This window comes from Haliotis rubra, unplaced genomic scaffold (genome assembly GCF_003918875.1).
Source record: "Haliotis rubra isolate DU_JTF1 unplaced genomic scaffold, ASM391887v1 Scf191, whole genome shotgun sequence".
Classification (NCBI taxonomy): Eukaryota; Metazoa; Mollusca; class Gastropoda; order Lepetellida; family Haliotidae; genus Haliotis; species Haliotis rubra.
The window spans coordinates 145,179-165,903 of NW_025765903.1; the positions used below are offsets into that span (position 1 = coordinate 145,179).

Genomic DNA, 20,725 nt, shown 5'->3' on the forward strand with positions numbered 1-20,725 from the left:
TATTGCACTGGTAATATTGCATTGGTGTTAATGCACTGGTAATATTGCAATGGTGTTATTGCACTGGTAATATTGCAATGGTGTTAATGCACTGGTAATATTGCAATGGTGGTTATTGCACTGGTAATATTGCAATGGTGTTAATGCACTGGTAATATTGCATTGGTGTTATTGCACTGGTAATATTGCATTGGTGTTAATGCACTGGTAATATTGCAATGGTGTTATTGCACTGGTAATATTGCATTGGTGTTAATGCACTGGTAATATTGCAATGGTGTTATTGCACTGGTAATGGCAATGGTGTTAATGCCGCGGTTTGGTGTTATTTCACTGGTAACATTGAATGGGTGTTATTGCACTGGTAATATTGCAATGGTGTTATTGCACTGGTCACATTGGATTGGTCAGTAAACAAGTTCAGGATTACACAGCAATGGAAACAACCAAGCCAGTATCAGGAATCAATAAAGTAACATAGGACAAACAGGTCACATATGACTAATGAGATGTCTCAAAAAGGACATACATATAACGACATATCGGACGAGACACACAGGTAACAGACAACTAACGAGATATATATAGGATATCAAGACAACAAGTAAGTAACAAAATATCTGATTGGACTTCCACTAAGTTCTAGTAACAGGTTACTAATAACATCTCTATGGGACAAACCGGTAACAGATTCTGAACAAAATATCCAATGGACATACCACTAACTTGTTACTAACAACATATCTAATGGTACATACAGAAAACAGATGGACATAGATTACAGGAAACAGATTACTAACAAGATGTCCAATAGGTCATAAAGTTAACAGATTACTAACAGATTATACATTGGGGGGGGAACCGTCGACGAGGGAGAACCACTTTGGAAGGGGGAAGCTCTTGATTCATTCGGTCATCTGGGGAAGATAAATTAATGCTGCCACTTCATCCGTTCCTTGCATTCATATACTGCACATATAATCCACAACACTAAAATATTGCAAGATATACATATGATCTGTAAAACCTTCACTACCAGTACTGAAAATACAGAGGACAAGATACAAATCCAAGACAGGGGGTTGAGAGATATGTCTGATTTTTATGTATTGTTTTGGCATGTAAGTACTTTGTGCATGGAAAGAAATATGAAAGCATTCAAGGCGAGGAGAATGCTTTGAAACATGGCTGCATGTGTAGCTAAGGACTGATGAATATAACAGATTTTTAGCATCAGCATTCATGATAACTCATAACATGGAGATATGCCTTGATGAAGAATGAAAAAGGTTATGTACAGGTCTAATACAGGAAAAGTTACAACTCGTCTTTGAATTTGAGCAATGTCTCGCCATAGTCGGTGGCCTTGCTGGCGATAAAGTCCTCATCAGCGTTACGGATCTCCTCGATGGACAGGAAGCCATCTTTATTTGTATCGGCCTTGCTTATCAAGTATTCGACCTCCTCCGCGGCAGTTTCCTGCATTCCCTGGGTAAGCCATTTTGTCAGCTCATCATCCTTGAGGAAGTTGTCGCCATTGGTGTCGAACTTCTTGAACTTCATCTTGTCCACGGCGATAGTATCAGTATCGAGATCCTCAACATCTGTCAAACAAACACCATGTGATGTACCCTGACTCATCTTCAGAAGGATTTACCAAACATGAAAATCTACTTCTCAGTTACATTGTTTACTGTGTTCTATGTCATTGTTCCCATCCACACGCAGTGAACATGGTATGAAAATATAATCAACTAGATCCAGATACAAATGTGTCAACTTACTCATGTTAGAGAGGAACTCTCCTATGTCTATCAGTTGTTTACTGGTCACAAGGGGGACATGGGTTGATGTAGCCTCTATGTTTGTTTATGTTCATAAACAAAGAGAGAGTGCATCAACCCATGGGCCCTGAGGGACCAGTGAAGAACATTTTTATCTTACTGAACACCTCAATGTTAATTTTGAACTGTTTGAAGCACGGGTATTGGATCATAATAAGGAGTTCCAGAGATAGGCAATGAGCCAACACTAGATTTTCAGATGACATAGAATCTAGCAGATGACAAGAAAAACAAAATTTAGTGTTATCTCCCTTCCATTGATTTGCATTCATGAAACATTGAGACAAAGAATTACTATAGCCTGTTTGCAGTGAAAACGTACCGATGAATTTCACTTTAAACAAAAAAGTAAATCAAATAATGTGAAATCAAGATTGCTAATCCTCATAATTTTACCCTGCCAATTCAACATTAACATCTCAGAATTTTATTCAACTTAGGATAAAAGTTGTTTAACAAACGATCATTGTTTCATATCGCTATTATTGGTATGTATTACAAGGGGGTATGCACATTAAATGAAACACCGAGAACAAGAAGGGTTGGTTTCTACGGTAGTCTAAGTTAACGCTCATCACGGACCGCACGTGCATTATTTCTCTATTCCAACTACTGCGTGTACCCCCTTGTAATACAAACCAATAATAGCCATTTGAAACTATGATCGTTTGTTAAACAACTTTTATCCTCAGTTGAATAAAATTCTGAGATTTTTATGTTCAATTGGCAAGGTAAAATCATGAGGATTCGCACTCTTAATTTCACTTTATGTGATTTACTTTCTTGTTTAAAGTGAAATTCATCGGTACGTTTTCACTGCAAACAGACTATAACATGAAGTACCAAATGAATTCCCACAATTCGGCATTCCCATAAAAACATAATAAAAAAATGTTACTCGCTTGTACGAGGGGTGCATTGAAAATAATAGAAGGGCACTCAGCCAGTCAGAAAACAACATTTATGTAAATAAGAGTGGTGCATTGAAAATAATAGAAGACCACTCAGCCAATCAGAAACCGACATTTATGTGTGAGGTAAGATAATGAACAACAAGTGAGTTTTTACATTCCTTTTAGCAATATCAGGACCGGGGATACAAGTAATGGGCATAATACATTGTACCCATGTGGAGAATCAAACCCAGGTCTTCGGCGTGATGAGCAAACCCTTTAACCACTTGGCTACCCCACTGCCCCTCTAATCTAATCTAAGTAACCGCCTCAGTGGTGTAGTGGTTAGAGCGTCCGCCCGGAGAGTGGAAGGTCGCGGGTTCGATCCCGACCAAGCGTACAAAAAGACGCGTTAAAATATGGTACTTGTTGGTCCCTGTCTGGTGCTCGGCATTAATGGGTACAACAAGGACTGGTCGGCTCGGAGTCAATATAATGTGTCTGAGTGGGGTATTCATGCTTCACTGCGGCATGGTATCTCTGTGGGCTATCACTATAAAACCAGCTTCAGTCTGGGCTAGTACAAGGAGCCGCACATACACATACACACGCATGCACATCGTCATATGAGCGAAATATTCTCAAGCACGACGTTAAACCCAATTTCACCTCACCTCACCTCTAATCTACAGTACATGATCACAGGTGGGGGAGGAATCAAAGATAAGTTTAAACAAAGGCTGCACATGAACATTTTTCTTCAAAAGAAGTAAATCTAGTCACAAAGCTGTAGGGTGGTAGGGTAGCCTAATGGTTAAAGCATTCACTTGTCATGCAGAAGACCCAGGTTTGATTCCCCACATGGGTACAATGTGTGAAGCCCATTTTTGGTGTCCCCCACCATGCTGTTGCTGGAGTATTGCTAAAGCTGCGTAAAACTAAACTCACTCACTCACTCACTCACAAAGCTGAAGTTGACCCGAACACAATACGTGTATTAGATTTTATAGGTCACTGTCAAAGGTTTCAATAACGTGCCATCCTTGTTCAGAATCCAGAATTCAATCTGCAGGTGCCAGGCATGACACTTTTGTCATATATGTAAAAGATTTTAGCTTCATGAACCAAGAGCTTTTAGAGAAGTCAAAATACACCAAAGCTGGATGAATGGATATGTTAAGGTCAAAGAGTGTATGTATCGCAGACAGGGTTCGAACAGATTATCAGCCCTCAATGTTAAGGCCTTTTTGAGGGATTTTCAAGGCCCAATTAACAATATTAAGGAACTATAGAATCACATACAAAACACATAAGTAGCTGATTACACACAGGGTTGGTCAAAGGTGGGAGCGACCATCAGAGAGAAATAACTGTTTACTACATCACTGCACTGGGAAAGTTTTTCTTCGAGATGGAGATTAATTAACACCTACTGTCATTGAAAGTTATTTGTATTATATATTAGTTTCTTGGAAAATCAGAACTTGACAAGTTTTGCTAAAAGTAGGGCCTTTTTATGGGAAATCAATGGCAATTAGGGCCTTTTCAAGGCTAAAACAAATCTAAGGCCTTTTCTGGTAAAATGTTCAAATCTCAGGCTTTTTCAAGCCCGTGCGAACCCTGATAGAGTATAAAGAGCCAGTATATTTACTCACTAAACAAGTCCCTGACAGTATGATATACACCATCCAACATATTTCCAGGGCAACTGTTCATTGAACCTACACTAACATCTGAATCTATGGTTCTCGCAATCACAAACTACCAGCCCTTGACTTTCATTTGCAGGTTGATCGGCTATGACACTTGTTCTTACGAACCCACTGGAATGAGTGGTCGTAAAATATTTATAAAAACTTAAGGTATTGATTTGCAATTGCAAGGACCACAAGAATGAATCTAGAAGTAAGCGTAGATTTTATGAAACTCAAGCCATGGAGATATAGAGTGTGATTAGATACTATTTGTATTATAACCTACCAAAGATAGATTGGTAAGTTCTGAAATACAGAAGTTGTAATACAAACAGCACCATACAGGGACATGTTTAGTTATTTTTTATTACTCACTTAAATTTTTCTCATTATTGAAATTAAATGTTGAGATGGTTTGGTCGCTGGTGTCAGATTGTTGTGAGATGTCAACGGTATTTGCAGAGGAAAACAGCAAAGACCGTTCTGTCTTGATCCCTGGCAATAAATGGTCATGTGTCTCCAAAATCAACACTGAGAAGTATAAATTTCAAATTCTGAAAACACGGTCCTGACAGGCACTCAGGAAGCCAAGGTGTTTTATGTGTGCCCTTAACAGGGCACTCAGGAAGCCAAGGTGGTGTGCCCATTATGTGTGCCCTTAACAGTGCCACAGGGCACTCAGGGAAGCCAAGGTTTTAAGTGTGCCTCTTAACAGTGCCACAGGGCACCCTTTAATGTGCCACAGGGCCTCAAGCCAAGGTGCTTATGTGTGCCTCTTAACAGGGCACTCAGGAAGCCAAGGTGTTAATGTGTGCTCTTTAACAGTGCCACAAGGCACTCAGGAAGCTAGGTGTGTTTATGTGTGCCCTTAACAGTGCCACAGGGCAGTCAGGAAGCCATAGGTTTAAGGTCAGTGCCCTTAATAGTGCCACAGGGCACTCAGTGCAGGGCGAAGCCAAGGTGTTTAAGTGTGTTCTCAACAGTGCCACAGGGCACCCAGACGGGGCGCTCGAAAAGCCAAGGTGTTTATCACTCATTCTCAATAAATGAGCGCATTTGACCATATCAAAAGTCAAAAAATAAAGTTAATATATATTAATATATATAAAGCGATACTCAGATATCGCTTGATTAGTATTAAACAGAGATATTAAAGATATATTTTCCTTTCATTACCGTAGTGGAAAAAATTCTGGTCTTAAAAAACAAATAACTGTCATGAATATCAAAGAAGAGTTCCAGTCGAGATCTTCAAAGGTGACATATCGCTTTGGCCAAAACCATGTCAGTGTAATTTCAAACTAAATCATTTGGTTTATGTTATGTCCACAAAATAAACATGTTTAGAGACAAGAACATTTCTAGAAGCTCGACAATTAAACTTCAAAATGAAGTATTCAAAGTGTGTCTTCGCTTCTTAAATGATTCCATGAACATATAATGTGATATGAAATGTAACGTACATTAATGCCTTTGTAGCACACAGTTCTGAAATTATGAATTTTCAGATAAATACTGCAAATTTCACTAACGACAGAACACATTAAGATGATTTAAAACTTACATAAATCGCTTTCAAGCAACCTTCATTTTCAAATCGGTAAAATCATCTCTAACATCCAAGTTTGATACTAAACCATACTGACGTGACTCATCATCAGAAGCGCATTACTTTACTATCAGACTAAGGCTCTATATGAATTGTAATATCTTCCATACAATCAGTAAGGTTTGACTGAGAAACAAGCAAACACATTTTCAATTAATTGAAATCTCTAACTGCAATGGCATCCAACACTCTGTGCTTTCTCAACAGCATCCAATTTCTGCATTCTTCTCGAGATTTGCCTACAGGAACAGGTTCACCTATCTTGCACAAACACATCAGAAGCCGGAAACCGTGATCTCCTAAACACATTTAGAGTACTGAAAAAAAACAAACTTTTTCTTCTCCAAATATTGGCGTTGCGGTAGCCGAGTGGTTAAAGCTTATCTTGTCACCAAGGCCATGGTTTGATTCCCTACATGGGTACTGTTTCAGTGGGTGTTACTCCAGTATAAAAGACACAATATAGACTTGGTACTTCGTCGGTTTACTGTCATGCTTTGTACAACCGGAACATGTGGCTTTGCGCGATGCGTGATGAGTCGAGCTTGATGCACTAATATAGTGATGTACTAAGGTAATAATTCTATTATCATAACATCTTCGGCTTTAAAAGGAAGAAAAAATAAAAATCATTAAAACCTGATAACAGAATCGAGTCCATCTGACTTTCTAATAAACAATAAAATTCTAATCTTCCATGAAAAGGATATGAATTTAAAAAGATAACAGCCTCTGCACCTCTGCTCTTATTTGGCAAACCGACACAACGTAGTCTTGGAGGTGTGATGGTAGAAGCGACACTCGCCCTGGTCACCTGGGCCACTCACATCACATCCCGCTTAACTTGGGAGTGGATGGTGAAGGAGAGGGTGGTCTCTGTGGTGTTGGTGGTATCATGGTTTGTACACCATCTGACAGGATTGCTGGTGCACTTTCAGAAGATTCACCATCCGGGGTGGTACTTTCCTCAGTTGTCGTCTGTTTCTTGTTAAGATGTGACCCTTGTCTGTTTCTAGTTCATATGATCGGATGTTAACTTGTTTGCTAATAGTTCCTTTCCTCCATTCCTTATCACCGAGGTGAGCAGGCTGGATACGCACAGTGTCTCCTTCATGGAGTGGCATAAGATCTGCATCATCTCTGTTATAAACGTGTGCTTGTTTCTGAAGTTTTACAAGCTTCTTTTCAGTCTTGACAGTACTGTTGACGGCAGGCAGCAACAACTCTGGACTTCATCGGGCAACAGGGTCTTAGTATGTCTGTTACACAAACGCTGGGCTGGTGAGGGTGGACATACATTTCCGGTTGGAGTGTTCCTATTGTCTAGAAGTCCAAGATATGGAGTCGGTGTTGGCCTTGGCTGATTTCTGGAGAGAAGTTTCGCGGACTTGACAGCTGACTCCACTTTTCCGTTTGACTGAGGATACACTCGACAACTGATCAAACTCATAGCTTGCTGCTAACTGAGCAAACTCCTTGGAGTTGAGCGGAGGACAATTGTCTGATACAATGGTATCTGGAATGCGTGTACGTGCCAGGTGTGACTTCAGCTTCTGAATAACACACTTTCCAGTTTTGTCAGAGATCCTGTCAACTTCATAGAAAAACTGAAGTAATCAGCTGTAATGACATAGTCATTCTGGTGGCATGTGAACAAGTCTATAATTCCAGTTTAGACCAAGGTCTATCAGGAACATCATGAGACACCAGTGTCACTTTTTGTTGTTTTTCTCCAAAAGTTTGGCAGGCATCACACTTGGCGACATAGTCACTGATCTCAGAATTCATGTTGGGCCAGTACACACTACCACGGGCCCTTGAGAGTCTCGTCAAATGCTGTTTCTCTCCTAATTTTGGTCAGTCGGTTGTCTGATACTGGAAGATATTCAGCAATGTTGATTTCTTCAATCTCAACATCTAGTGGCTTCTCCTGCTCAGTCAGGTATGCATGAGACAAGGTATCGGCAAGGTACATCTCTTTACCCTTCTTATAAGAGATGGTGTAGTCGCATACATCTGCAGGGCCAGAAGCATACGTTGCAAACGTTTTGGAGCTGAGATCAAAGGCTTTTTGTGAATTGTCTCTAAAGGCTTATGGTCACTTTCAACCTGTACAAATCTGCCATACAAGTACTGATGGAATCGGGTGAACCCAAAGAGAATGCTGAGTAACTCCTTTTCAATTTGTGCGTAGTTTTTCTCTGTAGAGGAGAGGGCTCTACTGGCATAGCAAAGCGTGGTTGCCCAGCTTGAAGAAGAGTGGCTCCTAAACCAGTGTCGATTCCTCATCTAGGCTGGCGTGCAAAACCCATGTAAAAATTAAGCTGGGGTTGAAGTACTTCAGGACTGGTGCTTCTGTCACAGCTTTGTGAATCCCTGCAGAAGCTAAGCGTCATGTTAGCGTGTGTCCAGTTCCAATCACAGTCTTTTTCTTGTTAGTTGTCGCAAAGGTTCACCCAGATTTGACAAGTCTTTCAGGAATTTGGAAGGTAATTTGCCATTCGATGATGCGCTGAACACCCTGAACATCAACTGGCTTGGGCATCTGTAAAATGGCTTTCACTTTAGAGGGATCTGGTTTGAGTGCTTCAGAAGTCAGCAAGTGACCTATGTAAGAGACTTGGAGTCTGCTTCAGTTCTAGTTTCTCAGCGTTGAGTCTGATGCCTTTTTTCTTGCATCTGTCCATAAGCTTGATGAACATTTCATCATGATTGATCAAGGCTTCTTCCACAGTTTTACCTTCTCCAATGATCAAGACATCATCTGTTATCCTAAATGTTCGGGCAGATCTTGAGAGCCTGATCCAATTGCTGTTGAAATAGTTCAGGTGCTGGGGATACGTCGAAGGGGTAGACGCAACCAGCGGTAGCGACCATCACGGCGTTCCAAAAGTGGTGAGATAACTTGATTCCTCATCTAGGCTGACATGCCTGGAAGGATATCTTCTATGACAGGTAATGGGTAATGGCTTCTTTTCAGAGCTTTGCTTAGAGGTTTTGGATCTATGCAGATCCTGGAGTTTTCAGATGGTTTTTCACTATCAACAAACTGGAGACCCAGTCTGTTGGGGTATCAACTGTAGTAATGATACCTTGTTTTTCAAGTCTATTCAGTTCAGTCTTTAGGTTATGTTTTAGAGCATGAGGAATCCGGCGTAGAGGTTGCTTCACTGTTGTGACATTTGGATCAATTTCCAACTTCTGGGTACCTTCCAGGGTACCACATTCTCCATTGAAGATTTCTGGGTATTTCTGAAGATTTCTTCTTCGAGAGTACCTTTGGAGAGAATGCTGGAGTAGATACAGATGCCTGGTTCTCAACGGTTGGTGCAGTGACTTCATATATGTTTTCAAACAGTACCTTGATCAGTTTCATCTGTTGCGCTGATCTTGATCCTATGAGGGAGTCCTGTCATCTGCTACCACCATGAACTCTCCTCTGTATCGTTTGGAGTTCTTAAGATTCACAAGCTTGATCCATGTTGTGCCCACAGCCGATAAGGCCTACTTTCATTGTACATCTTGAGTCTAACGGGAGGCGTTTCTTATCTTGCAGCTTCCAAGAACATCTTTCTTGGATATGATATTGCATGTGGCTCCACAATCTATCTGAAATCTGACAGGATTGTTCTCAAGTTTCAGGGTGGCATAAATCTTCGTAGGGTACTCTGTCTCCACACTGTTAATGTGTTGAGTGTCAGTGTGATCAATAAGGAGTAGTTCTTCCTCTGAATCATCAAAGAGAGTCCTCCTCAAGATTATGAACACGTCCTCTATAGCGTTTAGGCTTCAGTTTCTTTGGTGCCTTAGCACATGTTTGCAAAATGTCAATTTTGTCACAGTTCAGACATTTCTTCTCAAATGCTGGACAACTTTCCGTTGTTGGGGGTGCTTATGACCACAATGGCTACATGCAGTTGTATTTGAGACTAGTGTTACCCTTAGGTTTTGACTGAGTGTTTATGCATGGCGTGAACCTGAATGTCTTCTGAATGGCACTCATAGCTCTAACTTGTGCTGCAGTAGATTCTGCTGCTCGACATATATTGATGCACCGTTTTAGAGTCAATTTGGATTCCTGGAGTAGCTTTCTTCTAGAAGCATTGTCATTGATTCCACAAACAATTCGATCTGTAATTAGATCATCCTGGAGATCACGAAAGTCACATGTGGAGGCCATGGTTCTCAGCTTGTTAGCATATGAATCTATGTTTTCACCCTCTTGTTGCATACAATTATTAAAAGGTGTATCTCTCATATCTGACATTAGTCTCTCCCATACAGTGTCACTCCATGAGAGTTAGAACAACATCCATATCTTTCCTGTCGTTTTCTGATTCAAATGGTCAACCATTGAAAACTTCTAGAGCTTCTGGGCCAATATAGGTTATGAAAGCTGCTAACCTATATTTATGGTTCTTCTGATCAATTCCTGCCATTGTTTCAAAGAGTCCCACACTTGTTTCCATAATTTCCACTTATGAGCCAAATTCCCTTCAATTCAAGTCTAGGAGGAGCGGGGATACTCCCTTAAAAGGGTATAGTAGGAACAACGAGTGGAGGATCCCCTTGCTCACCTTCGTTAGACATATCGACAACTGACAGTACCTGATTTTGAGACTAGCAGCGTGTCACAAGTGAAGAACGTTCGGCGAACGAGAGTGTGCCTTTGAAGAATATTGGGGCAAATAGAAAGAGAGTCAAATAAACGAACATGTGCCTGTTACTGTGTCACATCCGTGATCCCACTTCTGACACCATGTTTCGGTGGGTGTTACTCCAGTACAAAAGACACAATATAGACTTGGTACACCGATCGGTTTTTACTGTCATGCTTTGTACAACCGAACACGTGGCCTGCGCCTTGCATGCGTGATGAGTCGAGCTTGATGCACTAACACAGTGATGCACTAAGTTAATAATTCTACTATCGCTTAACAGGTACAGCGTGTGAAGCCCATTTCTGGTGTCCCCTGGTGTGATAATGCTGGAATATGGCTAAAAGCGGCGTAAAACCCGGCGCTGACTTAGTCATTTCTCCAAAGGATATTTCCACTTCATTTATCCTCTCCATCTACTTGATTCTCCTCAAAATTTGCAACAATCAATTGTATATATTTTATTTATTCCTACATGTAATGTGCAGCCATTGTTATCTGTTTAAATCTGTCCATAGTAGGGTGGTGATATGTTGCAAAATACAAAACGAATCAACTAAAAACTCTTCATTGGAAACGCCAGGAAAACAATATAGCTTGGTGAACACAAATGCCATCTTTTATTGAGAATGAGTAATTATGTGTGCTCACTTAATGCATAGTGCCACAGGGCACAGCCAAGATAGAAAGTCAAGGTGTTTATGTGTCCCAAATCTTCATAGCACTACACAGGGCACCCTGGAAGCAGTAAGGTGTTTATTTTTTATAGGTGTAGCTAAAACGGCTCATTGCAATACTTATACAAATCATACTGAGCATCATGCATATTCTGCTATTTCTAATGGGTATTCCAATTTACTATTGAAAAATAGTATTTTATCTCTGCATGATATGATACCCATCATCACAAGGCATTTGATACAAAGAGACGACAACCTGGAAACTTCACGTAACCATGCAAATGGCAAACAAATTCAAACCCTGTCCTACCTCCGATAAACTCTGCCAGAGACACAGCAGTGTCATTGTCCTTGTCAAAGTCCTTCAAGCGGTGCTGGACCTCGAAGGCATACATATGCTCGTAGTCATAGGGATGGACGAAGGCCACATACTCGCTCTTGTCTAGAGATCCATCCTTGTCCAGGTCAGCTGCTGTGAAACGCTTCTCATCCTCATCGATGACCTGACAACACGTGGAAATACTAGTTGATATTTATGATAGAAGCAGTGGTGCTATGAAGGTACATGTTACATTTTACATGTATTGTAGTTCCTACCCCCTTCCACAACCTTTCAGCACTACCAAAACTACCTTTCTGAACTACCAACCCTCCCCTTCCACACTACCAACCCCTCCCCTTCCACACTACCAACCCTACCCTTCCACACAACCAACCCATACCCTTCCACACTAACAACCAGGGCTTCCAATATAACAGGCTTTACCAACCCTTACCGTTCCACACTACAAAACTACACCCTTTATGACACTGATCTAAAACCTACCCCTTCCCATGCATTCGAACCCCTCTCCATTCCAAATCTTCACATACTTCCAACCCCTTGTTCTTCCACACTATGCCAAATGTTACCACATTTTTATTTTGTCATGATTAAAAGTTTTTATAAAGGTTAATCAATCATAGTGATTTTGTTGTGGCCCTTTTGCTTTTATAATCAAGCCCCCTCTACTTGATTCCAAGTAGTTTCTTTGTTGACCCTACCCCTTGCAATATATTGCAATATATATCGCAATATATGCTTCATCAGACGCAATACATTGCAATATGAATTCCTCTGCAATACCCACCCCTACTAACAACCCCCTACCCCTTCCACACTACCAACCCTACACTTCCATACTACCTCCTTCCACACTACCAACCCCTACCCCTTCCACACTACCAACCCTACCTCTTCCACTCAACCAACCCTCCCTTTCCCTTCACCACCAACCCTACCCTTCCACTCAACCAACCCTACCCTTCCACACTACCAACCCCTACCCTTCCACACTACTGCTCCACACTACCAACCCTACCCCTTCCACACAGCAACCAACCCTACCCTTCCACACTACCAACCCCTACCCCTTCCCACACTACCCACCTATACCCTTCCCCACTACCAACCCTACTACCCTTCCACACAACCAACCCCCTACCCTTCCAACACTACACCAACCCCATACCCCTTCCACCACTACCAACCCTACCCCTTCCACACAACTAACCTATACCCTTCCCCACTACCAACCCTATACCCCTTCCACACTACCAACCCTACCCTTCCACACTACACTATCCATCTCTACTTCCCTCCCACACCATCCATCCCTACCCTCCCACACACCACATCCATCTCTCTACCAACTACCCATCTCTACCCTCCCACACCACCCATCTCTACCCCTCCCATACTGCACCAATCTCTACCCTTCCACACTATCCAACCCTACCCTTCCACACTACCAACCCTACCCCTTCCACACTACCAACCCCCCTACCCTTCCACACTACCAACCCCATACCTTTCCCTTCCACACAACCAGCCCCTACCCTTCCACACTACCAGCCCTACCCCTTCCACACTACCAACCCTACCCTTCCACACTACCAACCTACACCCTTCCACACTACCAACCCTACCCTTCCACACTACCAACCCTACCCTTCCACACTACCAACCCCTACACCCTCCCACACTCAACCTAACCCTTCCACTTCCCACTACCAACCCTACCATTCCACACACAACCAACCCCTACCCTTCCACACACTATCAACTCCACACTACTACCCTAATTCTTCCACACCACTAACCCTACCCCTTCCACACAACCAACTCCCTACCCTTCCACACTATCGAGCCCTACTACCCTTCCACACTACCAACCCTACCCTTCCACACTCCCAACCCCTACCCTTCTACACAACCAACCCCAACCCTTCCACACTACCAACCTACACCCTTCCACACTACCAACCCCTACCCTCCCACACTACCCATCCCTACCCTCCCACACCACCCATCTCCACCCTCCAACACTACCTACCCCTACCCTTGCACACTACACAACCCCATCCCCAAACCTTCACGCTACCCTTCCAAACCTTCCACAATACCCTCCAGACCCCACCCCTACCAACATCCATAGCTTCAGATCCCCCCATTGCTGACCTTCACCTCTACTCACCTCCAATATGGACTTGTCATCTGCATCACCTTTTGCCTTCATGGCTTTCACCTCCTCCTGGGAGTAGTCATACTGCTGCTTGAGGTACTCTCCGAAAGTCAGCTTCCCATCACCATCCCCATCCTGCTCAGTCAACAGTTTCAGAGCCTCTTCTTCATCCAGAGACCTGCCAATAGATAAACCAGGATTTATATACACAGATCCATGGTTTTAATTCATTGTAATGCACCCAAGCAAGTCACTAACTTATTCCCACAGGCAGACATGAATGGGACTGTGGCTATCTCATCACCATGTTTAGCAGACTTTTCATGACTGGAAATAAAACCTGTAGCCTGAGTACTGCCAAATAGTAATACCTCCATTACTACTACTAATAATTAGACTGATACTAATGAACACTCAAATGATGGTTTTATTTGTTTGTTTGTTTGTTTGTTAACTTTTTAGCGACTTTTAACAATATTCCAGCAATATCACAGTGGGGGACACCAGAAAATGGGCTTCACACATTGTACTCATGGTGGGAATAGAATCCAGGGCCTAGATTTTCAAAGCTCTCTTAGCGCTAAGATAGTCGTAAGTGTCATGCATTAACATTAACTTACGACTATCTTAGCGCTAAGAGAGCTTCGAAAATCTAGGCCCAGGTCTTCAGTGTGACGAGCAAACGCTTTAACCACTAAGCTACCCACCACCCCTCAGATGATGGGATACAGTGACCACAAAGAAGTCACCGATGATACTCAAACCCTGAGATACACGTCCAGGTGGTACAGTGACAGAGATCGTATCCACCTACTTGAGAGACTGCATGATCCATGTGATGAACTCTTCCTTCGAGATTTTCCCATCTTTATCCAGGTCGTGTGACTTGGCCAGCTGCTCCAGCCTGTTCTTGGCCTGTGCGGGTGTCAGGTCATCAGCATCCAGTGCTTCTTCTCGGGAACCTGTAATCAGACGCACCAATACAGAGTCAGCCTCATTCCATCTACATCTAGCACATACTACTTCCCACTCTAACAGACTGCACAGCTGGATCCATTACCATTAAAGGCTGGGGTGTAAATTCTGAATTCTTAACCGCAGAGTGAGTGAGTTTAGTTTTACCACTTTTAGCAATATTAAACCAGGAGACAGAAGAAATGGGGCTTCACACATTGTACTCATGTAGGGGAATCAAACCCAGGGCTTGGTGTGATGAACAAATGCTTTAACCACTAGGCTACCCTACCGCCCCCTTAACCGCAGATGGAGACTTCATATTATGAATCCTTCACTCCTACTGTCAATAGCAATTCAAATAATGAGCGAAATATGATTCTTGTGGTTCTGCTGATGAATCTAAACAAAATACTGAATGTCCTTGGTAACACAGAACAGATATTTTACCCAACAACACTCTAAGGCTCAGTACAGAAACTGAATGATATGTGTGTGAATGAGTGTCCTTGTTTCACACAAAAACAAAGTCATATGTACATGTATTTCTCTGCTTATTTGGTGAGGCACTACCTCAGGTGCCTGGTGAGTTTCCGTGTCAGGGACTCAGAAATAAAAAACATTAATAATAAAAAAAAAGAGAAATGAAATATGACAGTGGATATACATTGTATACTTAGCTTTGTCTATATTTCAACAAGATTTTACTCTCTTTTTTTGTCATTGGGGTCTATAGATGATTTTCATACAATAAAAAGTCTTTTTATCAAACTACTGTGTTTCATCCAGGTTAGCTAAATAATAAAACATTAAACAAAAGCTGGAGAATAAAATAAGTAATTTAATCGTTTTCACTAAAAAATGTATTTGTTAAGACAGGATTTTGTTAATCCTACACGTTGCACCACAATAAACTATTAAAGTGCAGGGGTCCTTGGTTCTACTTCTGAAATCAACAGAAATTGGTGATTTCTCCAACGAAAACCATTTTATGATTGTATCATTTTTCCATAATTTGCATATGACCCACAGTTGCATCAGTTTTATCTTTTGATTAAATTTTGTTTGGAATGGCCAGTGAATTAATTCCTGGCTCTGTGCAATATCATACTAAAGAGTGTGTGAGGTAGCCAGGTGGTTAAGGTGTTCGCTCATCACACCAAAGACCTGGGTTTGATTCCCCACATTGGCACAATGTGTGAAGTCCATTTCTGATGTTCCACACCATGAAAAATAACTGGAATAAACACAATGTAAAACTATACTCACTGACTCCAAATACTAAATCCTACAAACCTACATCAGTTTTAATTAAACAAGTGAAATAACAGACCAGGTCACCAAAAACTAGGCAAATGTTAGTATTGGGTGACCTATCCAAAATTCTGATGAAACTCTCATCCAGTGTTGAAGGTAAAGGAGAGCCCAGTATCCCCTGACATGAGAAGGAGCCAGCTGTTACGCTCTAAGTCTAGCCACCACAATGGATTCAGCTTGGAATCAATGATCAACAGAAAGACAGGTTGGTTGCCTATTAAGCCAAATACCATTGCCTGCAGGAGTCAATAGGCTATTTGTACAGCCATACACAATTCTCCTGTCGCGGGGCTTATTGTCAACGTCAACGTTGCATGTGGCGTCCACGTCACACCATCAGCGCTCATACGGCACTTGACAGTATCATGACCGAGTTCATTTGCACTGATTAAATGGATTATGTTGAGTGAAGGTAATCATGACAGTTCTTTTCTTATTAAAATATTTTAGGAATCTTTTACAAAAGGTGAAAAAATATAACATGGTAATTACAGCATCCTTGGGGATTAGAATGAATTTTACACATTCGTACAATGATTGAATATACTTCCCACATGAAGAACACTCAATTCTCCAATGACAAATAAAGTATAGTAATATTAAAGAATAAGGAGCTTGTAACTATTTTTGAGTAGGATATACATCACTGATAAGATTATGGTAATTATGTGGTTATTACACTAATAATGAGAATTGTATCACCAATTTAACTTTAAGTCTTTAACTTTAACTTTGAGTTATCTTAGCACCAAGATCACCAAGATTGTATTATGGGCCCTGAACCTTTACCCTTTAGTAGTTCTACAGTTGCAATAAACATGAGGCTCCGTATAGATGGATCATGGGAAGGTAAGCATTAAAAACGATTCTTTTAAATAGTGACTTCACTCTGGCATACGGAGAACAGGCTTTTATTCTATTCAGGCTCTCAGGGTTTCACCAGATACTGTCAGCTAGTGTCTTTTACTCATGTAATATGTATTGTTCATGACAAATTAGATTGGGAATTGATTTATGCTTACAGCATATATAAATTAAATCAATACTTTGTGAATTGTGGCTAACATAATCAATAAAGGGCAAAATTCACAGGCTTAAAATGAACAAATAACACTGCATTACTACAGTATGTGCTGACAATGTTCCTGGGACCTGATCCACTAAGATCTTATTACATGGTCAAGATGATCGTTACGTCACCTTAATAAAGACCTTATCGACAATCGTAGCACTAAGCTTGGTTTCATCCCACAAAACAGTGATAGCACTATGACTGTCCTAAATCTATGTTTAAGTACTTGAGATATAACTGTTTTATCGCTAAGATTACTTTTTGAAACAGGTACATGTGTACCTGTGGGCAGAGTCTGAAAGTAAACTTAAGTTTGCATGGGTCCTGGCTCTTCAGAGTGGAAATGAGGTATTTTAGGTTTGTCCTACCAGCTGATCAAAACACAGCTCTTGGGTTTGGTATGCTGTATAAAATTCCTCCTGTGAATCACCAACAGGAAAGATCAATTTTCAACTGGGAAATGGCTGATAGTGTCTCACTCTATCCTGACATTATTGAATGTTGGTCACAATACAGATCACTGGTTTGTCTGGCCCAGGCTTAATGACTTCACAGGTGGCTGTGACACATCTGACACCTCAAAACACATCATGCCAATGGCATCCACCAACCACAGGACTCGAAAACACACGTTGGAAAGTTGTACAGAAAAAACATAAGTATAAATGAACTAACAATGTTTCCCTAGTGAAATGGGGTTCCATGAATCTATGTACAGTGACTGTTATGGAATAATGATCTTATTCAATCCTAGTTTTGAGATCTTAAAATGGAACTAACTCCACAATCGGATTGGCCATTTCCAGTTTAGGTCTAGACACTGTGAAACTGGGGCATTGTTTCAGTGTAAGCAAGGATAACATAACTATTAAATTTATATTCATTATAAGAGTTGAGTTTACAGACAATGAAGTACAAAACTATTGTTGATATAATTAAGGAACATTATCAAATGAAGATAAACTTTTCCGTATTATAAGTAGCTGATAGACTGATACATAGATCTAAATAAACACAGAGTTTACAAACGAAACAGAATGAGTTTTACGTTAGGTTGAGTTTAGTTGAAAAAGTTTAATGTACTTTAAGTGTAGATTCAAGCACTTTTCCCAACCAAACACCATCGGAAATGGTAAGAATCATGTAGATAACAACCTCAGTTTTCTAAATATCCATAAATGATGACAGTCGGCGTTGGTTTTCATTCATGACGTGCCGGCAGTAACGTCACCGTAAAAGCGTTTAGTTTGACTCTGTGGCTCTGTACTCACCTAAGACAGCTTCGTGATCGCGATGTTTGTTCCTCTCCCCGTCAGCAGTCTCCTTCTGTCCCCCCAGGGGGTCGTGCTGGGCGTGGCCAGCCGGGAGGACCTGTTCCTTCGTCTCTGCATTCTCTTTATTCTCTGCGAGTACCAGCGTTAAGACAAGGCACATTGACAACACACTGGTTAAGCCCCTCATCTTCACACGAACCTGCGAAAATAACAAACAAACGTGAATTATCATCGGCTGTACTCGAACAGAATACGAATTTAAGCAAAATCAAAACCAGTACTTACGTTGTCACTTTCAGTTACAAAACTAGAGTCCCGAAATTGAAAACAACGATTCCACTCTTTCTGAAGACTCAACTGCTCGCGTGTACACTTATATGAACCGGATGTAACAGTAGAAGCGAGTTGTCGATTCCTCATTGGCTGTTCGTACAATAGTCTTGTTATTGACTGCTATTAACTCCAAGGTTGTTTGAACGCACATGTTAAACGTGGAGGGTGACAACATGTTCGCTTTAGAATTCCCACATCTCATTTACTTTCATATTGATCTGCCACAAGCCACCTGAGGCTTTTGTATAGCAAATGGTTAATGTTGAAATATTTTAGAAATGGTGCACTGGGAACAGCTCGTATACTGGGCGGTTAGTAATCACATCTCGTTATAGATTTAGAATATTTATTCTTGTAATGTACATGGATGACGTTTCGGTGTTTCTTAACTACATCTTACACGTCATTTGGTGACCTGTACCCCGCAGATTGAGTTTCAGCTCTTAGTACCAGCTGTGACGACCGCGCGTGCCTCTTCAGGTTATACAATTGACTGACATTTGGTTCCAGAAATAAATTTATCTCACTCAAAAATTTAAAAAATCAATACATTTATTTGTGAAACAAATCCAAATGGATCCCACAAAACACCCTAGAGTAGAATGGCATTTAGCCCCAGAAATAAATATATCTTATTAAAAAATATGAAAACCAATATGCGAAACTATACCAAATGGAGCACAGAACAATTCCTAATTTCTGGGGCTGATGCAATCCAGACTAGCCAAATCAATCGTAGAGGTGAGTAGGACTGACATTTTAGGTATTCTCAAGGGTTTTCTACTCAGACTAGTTATACATAATTACGTTTTAAAACATTTTGGGCTCTTGAAAGCGTTTGAATTATTTGGTAAAGAAATTTTAATTGACTAAGAAACATTGTTTGACATATCAATCCAATCCATTACCTTACCATTTTATGTCTAAATTAGTTGACGTATCATTTATATCGAACTCGGTGGTTATTACCCAAAAGATTAACTGAATCATCCTTATTAAAATGAAAGGTTACATTTTGTTAAAGGAAGTGAACAAAAAGTACTTTTATTGAAAATTTTAGATTTAGATTGAAGATTTTATTGAAAACATATCCATTAACGCTGGGTCTGAGGGTGTCGGGTAACCACACACAGTCATGAGGGACACTGATATCGCTGAGGCACCGTTTTACCATTTGTTTCTAATTTCATTATGTTAATAATTCACTCACTGACATCACAAAATCAAGTATTTCGATTTATGGTATGATAACATGGTTACAGTTCATATAATCTATTTATTGGCATCATAAATTCAAGTGGTAGATGAAAATCGAATTTATTGTAGCGTAAATAAATAAATTATTTGTGACAGCTCAAGAGAATTGCGAATTTAGAATTTGTGATGCCAATAAAGCAGCTGTAACTGATACTGAAATCATATTATATGTCTCAAATTATGTTTATTGATATGTAAGGTGAGGTGAAATGGGAATTGACGTCGTAAATAAGAATATTTCGCTCAAATATGACGACGTGCATGCGTGTGTATGTGTGGCTGCTTGTACAAGTCCAGACTTAAGCTCACCAAGATACCATGCCGCAGTTAAGCATGAAAACCCAACTCAGACACATTATACTGACTCCGAGCCGTCCAATCCTTGTGCCCAGTAATGTCGAGCGCCAAGCAGGGACCAACCGTTACCATATTTGAACATCTTTTGGTATGACGCGGCCGGGGACCGAACCCGCAACCTTCCGCTCTCCGGCGAACGCTCTATCCACTACACCACGGAGGCTACCTTATTGATATGTAAACATCGAGTTTGTGATAGCATGTGGATATACATTATACTCCTCTCAAATCAAACGTCATTCGGGTTTATTGGTAAGACAACAGGCCCCAGCAATCTAT

The 20,725-nt window shown here is 40.9% G+C and overlaps 1 protein-coding gene across 1 annotated transcript; it reads right to left on the reverse strand.

Moving 5' to 3' along the window:
* Nucleotides 1-1,258: 1,258 nt before the first annotated feature.
* LOC124274488 (calumenin-B-like) lies at nt 1,259-18,934 on the reverse strand. Its single transcript, XM_046709848.1, has 7 exons — nt 18,785-18,934; nt 18,497-18,698; nt 14,697-14,844; nt 13,895-14,060; nt 11,689-11,881; nt 4,807-4,926; nt 1,259-1,604 (listed from the first exon to the last, which is right to left on the reverse strand). The coding sequence occupies exons 1-7, from the start codon at nt 18,917-18,919 to the stop codon at nt 1,318-1,320; spliced, it is 1,251 nt and encodes a 416-aa protein (XP_046565804.1). The 5' UTR covers nt 18,920-18,934; the 3' UTR covers nt 1,259-1,317.
* Nucleotides 18,935-20,725: the final 1,791 nt, after the last annotated feature.

Excerpts from the sequence above, each read along its gene's own strand:
- LOC124274488 (XM_046709848.1), bottom strand. The coding sequence starts at position 18,919 with ATGAGGAATCGACAACTCGCTTCTACTGTTACATCCGGTTCATATAAG. Across the intron at positions 14,845-18,496 it reads CGATCACGAAGCTGTCTTAG|GTTCCCGAGAAGAAGCACTG; the intron begins GTGAGTACAGAG and ends GTCTGATTACAG. Across the intron at positions 14,061-14,696 it reads TGGATCATGCAGTCTCTCAA|GTCTCTGGATGAAGAAGAGG; the intron begins GTAGGTGGATAC and ends ATCTATTGGCAG.